The following is a 14,783-nucleotide window of genomic DNA, read 5'->3' as shown; positions in this document are numbered from 1 at the left end:
TGAAACTGAGAGCTACTTCTTGGGTACCGATCAATGTGCAGGACTACCAGTTTGATAAACACTTCTCAAATAACAAATTTCAACAATGATTTAACAGGGTAGGAAATACCCTATATTTAATGTATCAATGTGCAACACTTTATTTTTATATATATATCTGCAAATATTAACATTTTTTAAATGATTACTTCTATATTAGATGGAGCTTACTGGTAAGTGGTGATATGGTGAGCAATTTTTAGAACAGGCCTGCGGGCAACACATGTGATCCTCGCGGGCTACCTGGTGCCCGTGGGCACCATGTTGGTGACCCCTGCTTTAGATAATTCTTTGTTTTTTAACTAGGTAAAATTTCCTATCGTGTCAAAACCAGCTAAATCCACTTCTGCTTTTTATGTAAAAACCCTCTTAATCCACATATTGGAACAAGACTTTACTTGTATTTACTTGAAAATCAATAAGGATGCAAATAGAAATTATTTTACCAAACATAACACATTACACAAACAAACCACCTGAAACTTAAAATATATATAGATCTGTAAAGTAAGTGGTGGTTCATTCCGCTGTGATAAACCAGGGAAAAAGCAGAAGGAAAATGAATGAATGAAATCTGTAAAGTAAATGCATAAATCAACAACATTAAGACTGACATTAATTAAATCTTAACTATCTGTTGTGATTTCTGACATTTGGGGTTTAGTTTATCTTTACTGTCTTTATCTTTTAAAAAATAGCTTAAATTAGCAAATAAAACACAAGGCTACTGGGAAAAAAGGGGATGCCTCTTGGACAATTGTAAAAGCTGTTATTCATTCATTCCCACCATACTCTAGGTCTTAGACTCTTTTTCATCTCTTGTTTATTCTCATAGCATTCACGTGGACAGAACAACATCTTAACTCCGTCTTTCGCGAAATGCAGTTGCCATTTAATGTATAGTAAATCAGACTAAAATCAGACAAAAAAATTGTTATGAATGCATGCTACACTTCCGACAGTACATTTTGTTTTCTTTTTCTTATAATGCAAAGACTTTTGAGGTAAGGGATGTTTTCATTTGCCATTCACTGACAGTCAGTCATCCAGTTCATCAAACTCCATCTTTTAAAATCTAAATCGAAAGGGGAATATGTCTCCTTATAAAAGCTGGCATATCAGCGTGCTGCTTCGTAGAAAACATATGATTAAATTCACGCTTTTTGATTGGTTCTCTGGACATAGCATAGGCTAGCAGTGTTTAGAGGCTTTTGCCAACTGAATGCACTAACACTGGAATTTGGATGATTAGAAGCAAATCTATTTGTTGATGGTGTACTACGTGCCTAAAGCATTCACTTGATGTCATTATCTCATTTTTGATGGAAGTGGCATTTAGCGGCTTTTGCATCTGAACTCTTCATTTGTAGTTTAACAAAACTTAGCTTCATTATGTTTTATACAAGATAAAAAAAAAAAGTGTTATTCCGTTGAAAAAAAAAATTGTACCTGAACGTTATTAGACTGCAGAAAACCACATTTCAATTGGGTCTTTGATTTATTGCATCCATATACATCCTGTATTTTTTAGATTATTTAATGCAGCTGTCTTTAAAAATCATCCCAATAAGTCTAAAATTATAAAAGCTTTTTAAATAGAGCTATTCAAATTATTTGGTAAAAATATAATCATATCCCAATCAAGTCTGCACAATATACTGTTTCAGCATCGATATCGAAATTTACAAATATGCAACAGTCGCATCGCAGGACCAACAAATATCACGATAATTTTTTTAGATCAGTCGATATCGATAATTATCACGATAAAAATGTCAAATCTTTAAATCTATTAAATTTATAGGATTTTCAGCATGCCAATTGCTTTTAACACATTTTGTTAAATTTTTTAGCGGTCTAACAATATAAATAATAAAATAATAAACAAAAGAACAATCTTAATTCAGCATTTACTGTTCAAGTTTTCAACAACCAAAGACATTATCTACAAGTTATTGGATATTATTGTTTAACATCAGAAAAAAATAAATAAAACCGGTTTGAAACAAATAAAAGGTAAGTTAAAGGTTCAGTAGGTAATTGTCTTCAGAAACATTTTTGTTGTGCTGGTTGAAAGTCTCTTCACAGTCCAATAGTAATGATTACAGTAAATGATCTAAATGTGTTTATATGTATTTTTATATTCTGGGTAAAGCATAAAACTAAAAAATGTTTATCCAATTAAATAGAGTCGGACCGTCATCTCCCTTAATTCCGATATGCAGGTCAGACTGTCTGTCAGCAAATGTAGATTCCGACTTCTGCGCATCTGTTCACGCAGATCCGCCATTAGCGCGTGCCCGTCTGCATCACAAACGCATGCGCTCCGAGCGAGCTGCGGGCCGCTCGCAGATGCTGAGTCGGAGCCGGAGGCACCGAAGGACAGCCGAGCTCGGGCCGATTAAAGCCAGGCGTGGGTATAATTCGTCCTTAAAGCAGCCACGCTGTCACGAGACGGACCGGGAGAAATCAAAAGTTGAATTGAAACTTTTAAAAACCTGAATCAATATTGGAGTTACTTTAGCACGCTGGAGGAAGGACGACACCATGGCTGAAGTATTACTGTTAGACAGGTAATGTTCTGTTTTGAAATTATTTTATGTTAGACTGTGTTTTGTTATGAATGACTTATATGCACAGACGTGTTGTTCAGCCACTGAAATCTCCCAGTTAAAGATTGATATTTTCAGTTTCATAAGGTTCTTTGACAGCATCTATAACGTAGATTTATATTTAGTTTAACAACAAAACACCAGTAAATAGCGCTATTCCGCCTAACCTGCTTCACTGAACTGAAGTTGCTTTTATATTCACATTGGGACATTTTTAAACAATGACAGCCTTCCTATACTGTTCACCATGCTACTCTGAATATTCGCTCTGAAATAGCATGTAAGTGTGGCAAAGTATTTCATGTAATTCCTGCACGGCGCTGGCACTAACTAACTGGCGAATGACATGAACTAGTGGGTTGTCTGTCTGCTGCTGTGGCGCGGTGCGCGCGCGCTCGCGATTTCAGGGGGAGTGCCTTTGAATCACAGTCCCTCCCCGCCGTACAAAGATAATATGCTAAGCGATTAGCATTTTGGCAGATCACCTACTGCACCTTTAATGGCCACAGAATTTTTAGTTTTGAATGAACTCTCCTTTTAATGGTGAGTATGGTAAATTTAGGGTGAAATATGCTTTAATATACTTTTATTTAGGGATGCTAATGATTACTTAATGATCTATTGATTGTCGATAATGCTTTAATCGATAGACCTTATAGTTTAGTTATGCTTTGCGCAATGAGACATGTCCATGCATTACATCAAGTGAGTGCAGTTTACCTTCTTCACCCTCTTGACATTACATATTGCGGGACACATAAAATCCTGTTATGCACAGATCTCCATGATGTCCGCGGGTGTTTAACCCAATTTGTCTGACAGACTGGTACGAATAGCCCTATGCATACTCTCATTTTACAAATCGCACATCACGGCGAAACATGCAGGGAGCCTCTCCATTTACACAGTGAGCTTCTATCACTCATCCTTCAGTCTAGCTAATAGCTTATAAAGACTGTCCAGCTCATGCTGCTCAGACCTCGCTTCGTTAATTAATTAAAATGAAACCGTGAAAATAGTTTAATGGATTGTTTTGCCGCTGAAGCATATAATCTATAGCGGGCTTTTTAAAGAGCTTCACCTCAGATGTTATTCGTTCTTCTTGTTTATGCTGTTGATAACTAACAAAATATAAAAATTAAGTTATTAATTTATATATTTTAGTTCGTGCCCGCCTTAAACAACTGCGGGTGGATGATGCTTCGCTCCGTAAAAAATAAGGATTTAAATAATATTCCACTGCTGGATGCACCACGACATGCCATGACCGAATTGAGGCTTGTACGATGAGCGCTACGTCGCCATTCAGTGCCTTGCATTGATTAGTAGCCTATACAAAACAATGTAAAGATTGTTTTGCGTCAAAGCTTGACGTGAAGTAAATAATCCAGAAACGTTAACGATAGCGTCAGCATGTGCTACCGTCAAAATAGATTTCTATCGTAAAACACCATAGCGTAGAGTGAAGAGCATGTTAAATGTTAAAGAGACTTTGCCAGCAAGCAGTGTTGTGATCACGTGGGCTCTGGACGCTGCTGGATATAATAGCTGTAACGGAGTTTAGAGTGAATCAGACTGCTTGTTTCGGAGATTTTTAAAGCAGTCCAATATAGTTTTTTTGGACTGATATCGGACCTATCTCCAATATCAATGTCAGATCAGGACAAGAACGACCCATCACTGACGCAACATGGAGGAACATTCAGCGCCGGTGTGGTGAGAAATCTATCTGACTCGCGTGCACACACGTCACAGTGCTTGAAGCTGTCATTTAGCTGTACATTTAATGTTGTTCTTCACAATCCTACAATATTATTTGTTGTGTTACTAGTGTTGCTTTTTTGCTGACAATGTAGCTCTGTTTTCTATGGCTCTGTTTACTTTGTTGTTTGCAAAAAAAAAGGGAAAAAAATACAGTACCCTATTTATATATCAAAGATTTTGTTTATAATTAAACATGTGCAACAGCTTTAAGCAGGAGAAAAACCTGTACTGTATTTTATCAAAGATTTTGTGCAGCTGTTATTTTTTTTGTGCAGCTGTTATTTTTTGTGCAGCTGTTTATTTGTAAACAGAGAGGAAAACCCCTTTGTTTGAATCATATTTTGCTCAAAAAATGTTGATGTTAATAATGTTTTAATAAAGGCTTTAACTGTCAATTAACCATTTTTTGGTAAAATACCAGATAGATATTGTATACCGTTATTCCTCCAAAAATACCGAGAAATTATATGATATTTTGCCCATATCGCCTAGGCCTATTCTTGAGCATCTGATTTCTCTTCAGTGACTATTGTCAATGATGGATAATAGTGTTATTACAGGTTTCAAAACAAATATCTTAATATTAAAAAGGAAACAAGCTTGACAACAAAATATCCTATTAATGTCATAACAAATGCCCTTAAATAAGGCACCTTGTAGTTTACAGCAAGCGTTAGGTGTTCATTAAGATGTGTTTGAGATTGTGTTGTCTGTTGAATCTTTCGTCTGTTTTTTCTGGGTTTTTTTCCTCGTAAGGCACAGCTTTTTGAAAATGAAGACATGATACTTTGCTGGGTAGTTGCGCTCGTTTACCAACACTTGTTTAGGTCTGTAATTTCTTAGCACCTTCATAAGTATTGTTTTAAGTATTGTTTTAAATGATGAAACAGGTGCGTGGTGTTGCCTGCTTTTGATAGCATGAGTCGTCTGCGCAGTTTGCTGTTTTTGTGTCGGATTGCAAAAACCCAAGTAGCTCAAGACTACTGAAGTCTAGTGGCGTTTCTTGTCAACAATGTCTGTGACTGACCTTTTTTTTATTTTAATTTTTTCTTACTCCTTAAGTGCAACTAACACTGTGTGGCTGTAAACTTGTATACTGCGTGCAGCATCCGGAAGGACAGACTGCAAAATGTCTGCGCAGCGTTACGCATAGTGCATAAATATTATCAAGCAATTATCGAACTGTAAATATTGTTTTATCAAAAAATTATACATTGTGATAATTATCAATATCGAATTATCACCCAGCTCTAGGTGTAGGGTTGGGGTGGGGGTAGACCCAAATACAATTAATGGGAAATTTAATAGATAATTTAAATCTCTTCTGTTAACTTCCAGCCACAACCATATCAGATCTAGCAACAACCAATGTGTTACCCCAACTAGGCATGGGTCGATTTAAGATGCTTAGTTTCACGGTATTGTCATTACTGCTCTAATATGTGCTCTTTTTAAATGTCTGGGTAAAAAAAAAAAAACAAGTCCCCTTTGACACATTTATTTGGTGCAGTAAACATGTCAGTCTAAATTCTTTAAATGAAGTTAAAATCTTGACTTTTCCAAACCGTTGTATACCTTGAAAACGGTTATCGTGAAATGATTAACCCAAACACTGTTTATCACAAATAACACAACAGACAACTTTACAAAAACATGCAAGGAGGAAGAACAGTTGACCCGACTGTGTACATAAATTATCACTACAACAAACAAACACACACAAAACAAATTTAAGGTGGCAAGTTATCATGATACAGTACATTAGAACAGTGGTTCTCAACCTTCTTTGCCTGAGACCCCCTTTTCTTTCTGAAAATCATGTAAGCCCCCCCAACCCCCTCCACATTATTATCGCTCATATTAATTTGCAGTAAGTGAGACAAAAAATTTATTCAAACAAATAGTATGTTTATTACCATATCTACATATGTTTATGCACAAATAATAGACTAATGTAAAATATAAAAGCTAAACATCAGTAGGCCATTTGTAACAAAAAAAAAAAAACATAAGCTTTGCTCCTTGTGATCAAAAAATGCTTTGGGCTTGTCACGGTATTGGGGATGAATGGTCTCATGCATTTGTTAGCAAGAACTTTGGCTCAGATAATACACTATGGCTGGGGCAGGGACTCTTTGCTTCGAGTAAATGGAATAAACCATAGTTCAAGTAACTTATCTTGGTATTTCCTGCATTTCATGTTTCCAGTATTGCTAGCTCTGCGACCCAAAATGTTTGGAGCTTCCTCACCTCGGTCCAGTATTAGCTGCTGAAGGCAAATTAGTGAGACTTTTTTCCGAGGGACAAATTTGTAATTTTGTAAAAAAAAAAAAAAATTGTTCGGCAAAGGGATGAAAGGCAACATGATCTCTACTAATCATCCACTGCTATTTTATTTTATTTTTAGAAATATGACGTGATGCCCCCAGAGCTCACCAAGGCCCCCTTATTGACCTTATTCTAAAATGCGGAAGTGCGCCTGTTTTCGCGATTGTCTTAGAACTTCCGTTTCAGTCGCCTATGGGAGAAATGACAAGGAATAATAAACGGCAAAAAAGGTCAAACTACTTGCTCTACAAACAAATGTTTGCATGACTATACAGACCAAGTAGAATAATATAACAAGGAGATATCAGTTTACAACATCAAACAGCGAAACGAGCTGTTTTTAATGTCTAAAAATGAATGGAAGTGAATGAGACCGGAAGTCTCGTGCCAAAAAAATTCAAATGGCAGCGCCCACTCGTCTGCGGAGAATAAGGTCAATAGGGGACCTCCCTGTTGGGAACCGCTGCATTAGAATGTCCAGAATTTGTCCCATAGAGGTGCTCATATGTATTATTTAGACTACTATGTCATCAAAAATAGTAAAAATAACCCATTGAAAAGGGCTTTAAGAGCAAGCAAAATCCTGGTGTGATTTAAGTAAATCAGTTTTGACAAATGCAAACAATTATTTTTCATGATTCCAAAACCAGCTGTGCACGAAAACATCTGACATAAAGCAAACTTTCTGCTACTGAATTGTTTTTGAATAGAGAAAACTTTTGACAAGTAACTTTTATTCTAAATATTGGACCTTTTTCATGGAGAAAAAAAAAACATGACCAATAAAAAAAAAAGTGTAAAGCACTTTATAGAGGTAAAGCTATATTCACACATTTGTTCAATGACAACTTGTGACACTCCCTATATTGTTTACCACGACACTTTGAATATTCGGTCTGAAATAACCTACAAGTATGACTTGAAAACAACATTAACACTGTTTATTTAACTGTGTACAATGTTTAACAATGTTGTACTTTGATAGTCATTGGCTGCTAATATGATTTCGCTATTTAGAATTTGCAAATAATACTTTTATGAAATTTTATTATTAAGGGGAAAGTCTGAATGTGTAAATATAAAACCAACTTTACCTCTATAAGCACTTTTACAAGAGAGGCTAATAAATTGTTAAATTTTTTTATTATTCAAATGACCAAGAACTGAGGAAAGTTGAATGTGCTGGCCAGTTTGTTATTTGCCTCATAAATTACAATAGGCTAACGTTACAGTTTTTTCCCTAATGACATATGATGTAATAAGCTTCTATTTAAACAAAATTAACATTTGTTATATTTATTTATAGTAAATATTTTGGGAAAATGTTTGGTACAACAAAAAGTGTGGTTATGAGGATCATCCGACAAGCTAATTCAGCTAAAATAGTGCTTTAAATGTCACCTAAATGCCATCATTTCGTGATTACAAGTAAATGTTTAGGTCAACGTTTTATTAGATTTAAGGATAGATCACTCCAGAAAGCAACGTTGCAACACAAACAAATGAGAAGTTCTTGCGCAGCCTCAGTAAAGACGAACATGTAAACAGCTCAATGTTTTACGGAGCAGCCAAATTCTTAGTTGCATTATTACCATGTGCATATATCCATCGGCACCTTCTTCCACATGAAACATATTTATCTTTACGTAAGCATTTGTACACAACACGAGTTTCTTCACACGAGTCCATCACTAGCGCATTAGCGGCTAAACCAGCTCGGCTCAAAACAACACGAATAAGTCAACAGAACAAACGCGCACATACCCCCAGATGACATAGTTGGTCTTGACATTTTTAGGCCAGGAGAATTCCCCGAAAATAACTTCATCGCCTTTTGCGACAATCTCCTTTTTCTGGATGTTGTACTGGCGAAGAACACTCAACACGTCCGCCATGATCGCGCCTCCTCATTACGAGTGTTTTATTTAAGACCCCACAACTTCTCAGAACGGGGCTGCTTCGAATAGTGCCTATCTAAAAATGATCAACTCAAATGCTCTTTAATCATAATTGTTGTGCCTCAACTGCGATGAAAACGACATGAAAAGAGTCGACAAAAGGGTTATTCACAGGCGAGCAATAGGTATGTATTTTTAAGCTTTTCAAAAACGTATGCACAGTTCAGGCAAATCTCAGACAGCTAAAGCAAAAATCCTCAGGTACCGATGTCAAGCCATCAACTATATTCATATTTTAGTGTACACAAACTTACTATCCCAACGACATAGCATAATGTTATAAAGTAATTAAGCACATCACCTCAATACAAATACATTATTCTGATTATTCTTTAATAATTATCGTAATTTTAAAATTTTTTTAAAGAATAACCTCTTCAGTTTTCTACATTTAAATGTAGTGTAATGTGTTATTAAGCGTTTTACACTCCAACATATAAACGGACAAACTTTGGAGTGGATTGCAATCGAGTTACATACAGGGACAAATTTACTAGCATGGCAATATATTTTATTTTGTATTGACAACGTGTAATAACCATCTGAACACAGAATTTCATTATTTGTCACGTTTATTTACCTCATACTTCAAGGTTTCGATTAAATAATATCTAATGTTACACAAACAGAACAAGGGTACATTCAGTATTGTATCTCAAAACTAACAAGCAGTCATTGTCTACGTTTTAGTGTTTGTTAGTTGTGCCTACAATTCATTACATAGATATTATTATCCTAGCAGCGTTAGCAAACTTACAACCTTGATTTGACCTTAAGAGGCACAAAGAACAATAGAAAATGCTAAATAAAAAAACATAAAAAACGCTGAACAGAAATGAATCTAGAAGCAAGATCCATTATTAACTTCCTCTATTCAAACATATACCTCTTTTTTTCCTCAATTTTGGAATACATACATGTAGCATTATTGACTTCGAAAATGTGCCAGAGTAAGCGGTAAAATATTCAGTGAAGTCTCTCTTGAATTATATAAAAGGTTATTTTCACTCATATATCAAGTTACTGGACCACAAAACACTTGAGGTATATCAACATTAAAACTTTACCGACGAGTTTAGTAGTTTAGGCTACATCAATTTCTGAGAGAATCAGATTGCTTGTTTTCAATTTCACTGACAAACTGCGAATGCATTTCAGCTCTCAGATTTTGTGGAAGACCTATGGTGCACTTTCAGCTCAATATGTAATAATTCATGACATCGTATTACATAAAAATATTACACGCAATGAACAAGGCCTCTAAAATACAGAACATTGCTTCCAATGAAGGTCAGTGACATGCATGAGCTTTTCAAAAAGAAACATGTAAAAGATGATTACACTCTTTTTGGGAAGAAGCAAATATTTCACAGGACCAGGTTAGAAAATATACAGTATACTGAATGAAGTCTTAAATGTGCACCCCTTGATTTTCAATGCAACTTAATCCAGCCTGCTGGATATCGAATTAGACTTGGAGACTTGATTCCAAAATGTAGAAACATACAACATGATTACCTGCTTACAATGTTTTTTTTTTTTTTTGCATGTTGATGGGTGGTGCATTAATGTCTTTTTGTCATTCAGAAAATCTACAACCCATGCTACAAAATCAATAGCTTTTAAAAGATGTCGAGTGCAAAGTTATGGATGACATCCACTGCTTGCGAGTCAAAGCCGCAGATGTCCAACATGCCGCAGTCTTCAGGGTCAGCGATGGATAGGTTGTTGGCAATCAACCCACACACAATAAGTTTTGAAAATACAGAGCTTTTCTGAAAAAAAAGAAAAGAAAATCATAAACATAAAACTGTTCTATATAATGATAATTATTAATATTTTTATAATTATTATTTTGCAATACTTAATAATTTTGATGTTTTTAAAAGGATTTTGTCTGGTATTTTGAGGTTAAGTTGAACATATATTTATGCTGAATGTTAAAGCTGCACAATGTTGAAAAAAAAAACATTTTTAGAAAACAAAGACATGTTTTTTTGTGATAAACAGTGCTGGGGTAACGGATTACAAGAAACTTGAGTTAATAATATTACTTTTTGTAACGAGTAAGGTTACATATTACTAGTAATTATATTACTAAATTACTAAATAAGTAATAATATTTGAGTTCCTTTTTTGAAAATGTAGCACGAGTTGCATTTTAGTTTAATTATTTAGGTTTTAAAAAATAAATTGCTTAATTAAAATTAGAGTAGTCACAATGAATCTCGCAGTGAATAGGGAATGTGTTCATCATCTCAAAAGGAAGTTATTACTCACATGAAAAATAAACTATTATTATTATTATTACTATTAATTAAACAAGTAATACTTTTATTCAGCAGGAAATAAATTTTAAACAAGAAGTTGAAAGTTTTGTAATGGTACAAATAAATAAAATAAAAATGCCATAGAATGAAAATCTGGATATACATAGCTGAATAATAAGAGATCATTACATAGAAATAGAAAACTGTGAGCCTAAATCTCACCATTGTTTCCTCATTCGAGTGTAAACTCTCGGTGATAATCAGAACAATCAAAACAAAACAAAACACAGACTCTTAAGTTGAACATGGGATCATCAATATGTACAAGGCACGGGATGATTTGGAAAAGTCAAGGTTTTGAGACAGTCAAAATTTTCTGCTATACCGCTCCTAAGGTATTTATTATATTTACATTTTTTTAAAGTTTAGGACAAAGTATCTCCAGCAGAAAAGATATCCAAAGATGCAATTTTAAATTGTAAAAAAATCTGTGCAATTTAAACAAATAAAGCAGAAGTCAATGATTTATTTGAATTATTTAGCCTGACATGTTTACTGTTCCACAATATTTTAAATGTTTCCCAAATTAAAATATATTGTGTACAAAGGTTTTTGTTTTTTACCCAGATGTTTAAAAAGAACATATTTTAGAGCAGTAATCTCAATACCGTGATACTGTGAAATGTGATATTTATATCCAAGGTTATCATACAGTCAGAATCTTATATGCCTAATATGCACACTCAATGTTGCGTTTGATTGGCCTGATATCAAGTTGCGTTTGATTGGCATCGCACTTCCAAGTGAGATTACGCAATTTATAATTGTTTCCTTGTTTATAAGTTTATCTAAGCTTAAATTAAATATACTATGTATGTGAGACTCTTATTTTGAAAATGGGAAGGGCAGGGAGACTAAAGCCAAAAGCTATAATAAATAAAGCTATAATAAATAAAGCTATAATAAATAAACAGGCTTTGCTTAAGCCTGCCATGCCTTTAAATTGTTTTCTATATATGTTGTTAAGCAATGCGGTAGAATGTCAAATGGTTCCACAATTGTTGAACGAAACTGAAATTCAATACCTTTAAAGACCTTTTTTAAGACTCTTTGCATACATTTTAGAACCTAATCACCACTTCAGGTTTGAACCAGTAACATTTTAACTTGCGAATCCTAAGCTAAAACTGTATTTATATACTGAATAAAAATGTTAATCCAGCAGGTGGCGCCGTTACAACAGCAGGAATAACAGTTTCCCTGGTTCCTGCAGTAAACAAATGCAGCTTGATGTCAAATCTAGCAGGATTTGTTTAATTTCATAAACTACACAGCCTCCCAATATTCAAATATTAAATGTAAACTTTAGCATACTGATACAAAAATGAATACCTTGTAAAAAAGCATTTAAGACTTTTTTATACTTTAAGGCCCTTAAATTTCTCTAAATTGATTTATCAATTTTTAATTCTTTTTAAGACCCCATGGACACCCTGAAAAGGATCCCAATTAAACATCCAAAACACATCTTTATGTCAGTGGTCTCAAACTCAATTCCTGGAAGGCCGCAGCACTGCACAGTTTAGCTCCTCCAACCACTTCCAACTCACACCTGTTTAATAGTCTGTAGTAGTCTTGAACACCTTGATTAGTTGGATCACCATTGTTTGATTAGAGTTGGAGCAAAACTGTGCAGAGCTGCGGCCTTCCAGGGATAGAATTTGAGACCTATGTCGTATGTAGAGGCCGAAATTATTTCCTGCCTTTGTTTTCATTTACATTAAAGTTTCAAAATAGAACTCTAAATAAATCTATCGGTGCCTTTATCATGTAAAATTATATTATTTAATTAATGTTAATTTATCGAAATAGGTCACCCAGGTAGCTTTCTCTCTCCTAGCTAATCAAACATCTCCACCACTTTAGTAAAACATTTAACAATGCATTAACACAGTTTGTTAAAATATCTTTTTAATAGTGGTGGGTCATTATCGGCGATAACACGAGACTCTCATCAGGCGAATAAAAAAAAATTCTCAAAGTTGGGTTGGGAGCTGGGTTTATTCTACGCTAGCTATGATGACTTTCACTTTGATATTTTAGCACGGATGTATACCTGACTGAATTGCACTGTAGGTGGCGAGAACGAGGCTGCGAACCTGTGTGTAATCCTACTGTGACATTACCACATTAAACGTGATGTGGTAACATAGATGGTTCACTAGAGTGAATCTGATTAATGTTAGCTCCACATCTAACCATCAGGCACCTGTAGAGTTTATGTGTTCGCGTAAAACATATACAAATATAAATGGACTGGGTGCTTTTGAAAATGAACGACGGTGAATGAAAGTCAAACCGGTGAGCGTCTGACAAAAAAAGTGCCCTTCTAAATCATATCAGCAGGATGCCCTTCTGGGTCCTTCACTTACTTAGAAGACACTACTGACTACTCCTTCATGGACATCTGTAGTCTAGTTATTATCCTTAATAGACAATAATATAATTCAGGTGTTTACGTGAAGTGCTTTCATGTAAGAGTTTCCTGTAATTTTAACTGCAGTTCGGCAGATTCACTCATGAACATTTCATTCATGCCCCCGAGACAAACTGGGGTATTAAACGCAAATAAGGAGTAAGGACTGGTGAGTGTTATGGAATTTAATAACGCATGCCAAATGGAAAGAAAAAAACTTCCACATTTCACGATGCGTGTATATGTCTATGTGCGGATATAAATATGGCAAAAAGTCCTACATGACGGTAATAGTTTGATTGCTGTGTTTACTTCAATAATGCGAGGCAGTGGAGCAGTAGGTAGTGCTGTCGCCTCACAGCAAGAAGATCGCTGGGTCGCTGGTTCGAACCTCGGCTCAGTTGGCGTTTCTGTGTGGAGTTTGTATGTTCTCCCTGCCTTCGTGTGGGTTTCCTCCGGGTGCTCCGGTTTCCCCCACAGTCCAAAGACATGCGGTACAGGTGAATTGGGTAGGCTAAATTGTCCGTAGTGTATGAGTGTGGGTGTGAATGTGAGTGTAGATGTTTCCCAGAGATGGGTTGCGGCTGGAAGGGCATCCGCTGCGTAAAAACTTGCTGGATAAGTTGGCGGCACAGCGGAATGAACCGCCGACAAGAAAATGAATGAATGAATATATGCATACTCCACGTGTCTTATTTCCGTTTAAGTTCAGTTATGACTTTAGTCGGATGAAGGTAATAAAAATAGTTGTTTCGAGCTTACATAGGCCTACAGTTCACAATTCATGTTTAACTGAATAAACAGTTTGTGTGTGTGTGTGTGTGTGTGTGTGTGTGTGTGTGTGTGTGTGTGTGTGTGTGTGTGTGTGTGTGTGTGTGTGTGTGTTTATGCGAGTAAGAGAGCTTATTTATTTTCATGACTGGTCCAAATATTGTCCAATCCAAGCGTCTGATTCTAGGGATATATTCTGAGGTAATAAATTAGCAAATTAAACCTTTTTTAAACCTTCCTAAACCTACTAAGTGTTTATCAGAGAACGATATAAATTATTGAATCAATGCACTATATGGCACCTTTGTATTAACAATACCTACTCTCTCTAATAAACTAAATTAAAGTTAATGTACACAGAAACACGTTAAAGGTTTCAGGTTTAAAAAAACTTGTCAAAAAAATATACCAAAATATGGAAGAACAACTCTTCCATTTCATCAACATAAGATTATTTTGTAAAAGTGAAACACTAATATTCAGACCTTTACTTATTCAAACATACAAAAGAATTAGTGCAGTTAATTAATCGTGACTAATCCATTAGATGTAAATATAAACTTTT

The 14,783-nt window shown here is 35.1% G+C and overlaps 2 protein-coding genes across 8 annotated transcripts in view; both read right to left on the bottom strand.

Annotated features, from left to right (window-relative positions):
- Positions 1-8,661, bottom strand: part of cdc73 (cell division cycle 73, Paf1/RNA polymerase II complex component, homolog (S. cerevisiae)) — a 57,702-nt gene extending 49,041 nt beyond the window's left edge. For 3 of the 5 annotated variants that reach the window (XR_015477592.1, XR_015477591.1, XR_015477593.1), the window contains exon 1: positions 8,508-8,661. Coding sequence is in view for 2 of the 5 variants with exons in the window: in NM_001291396.1 (NP_001278325.1) it covers positions 8,508-8,638 (131 nt within the window). In the remaining 3 variants the exon portion in view is untranslated. 5 annotated transcript variants of the gene reach the window in all.
- A 594-nt stretch (positions 8,662-9,255) lies between these two features.
- Positions 9,256-14,783, bottom strand: part of ro60 (Ro60, Y RNA binding protein) — a 26,212-nt gene continuing 20,684 nt past the window's right edge. For all 3 annotated transcript variants that reach the window (XR_015477895.1, NM_001037397.2, XM_087239877.1), the window contains 1 exon segment: positions 9,256-10,476. Coding sequence is in view for 2 of the 3 variants with exons in the window: in NM_001037397.2 (NP_001032474.2) it covers positions 10,324-10,476 (153 nt within the window). In the remaining variant the exon portion in view is untranslated.

Source organism: Danio rerio, chromosome 2 (genome assembly GCF_052040795.2).
Source record: "Danio rerio strain M-AB ecotype USA chromosome 2, GRCz13ab, whole genome shotgun sequence".
Taxonomy (NCBI): Eukaryota; Metazoa; Chordata; class Actinopteri; order Cypriniformes; family Danionidae; genus Danio; species Danio rerio.
This window is presented reverse-complemented; position numbering and strand designations above follow the sequence as displayed.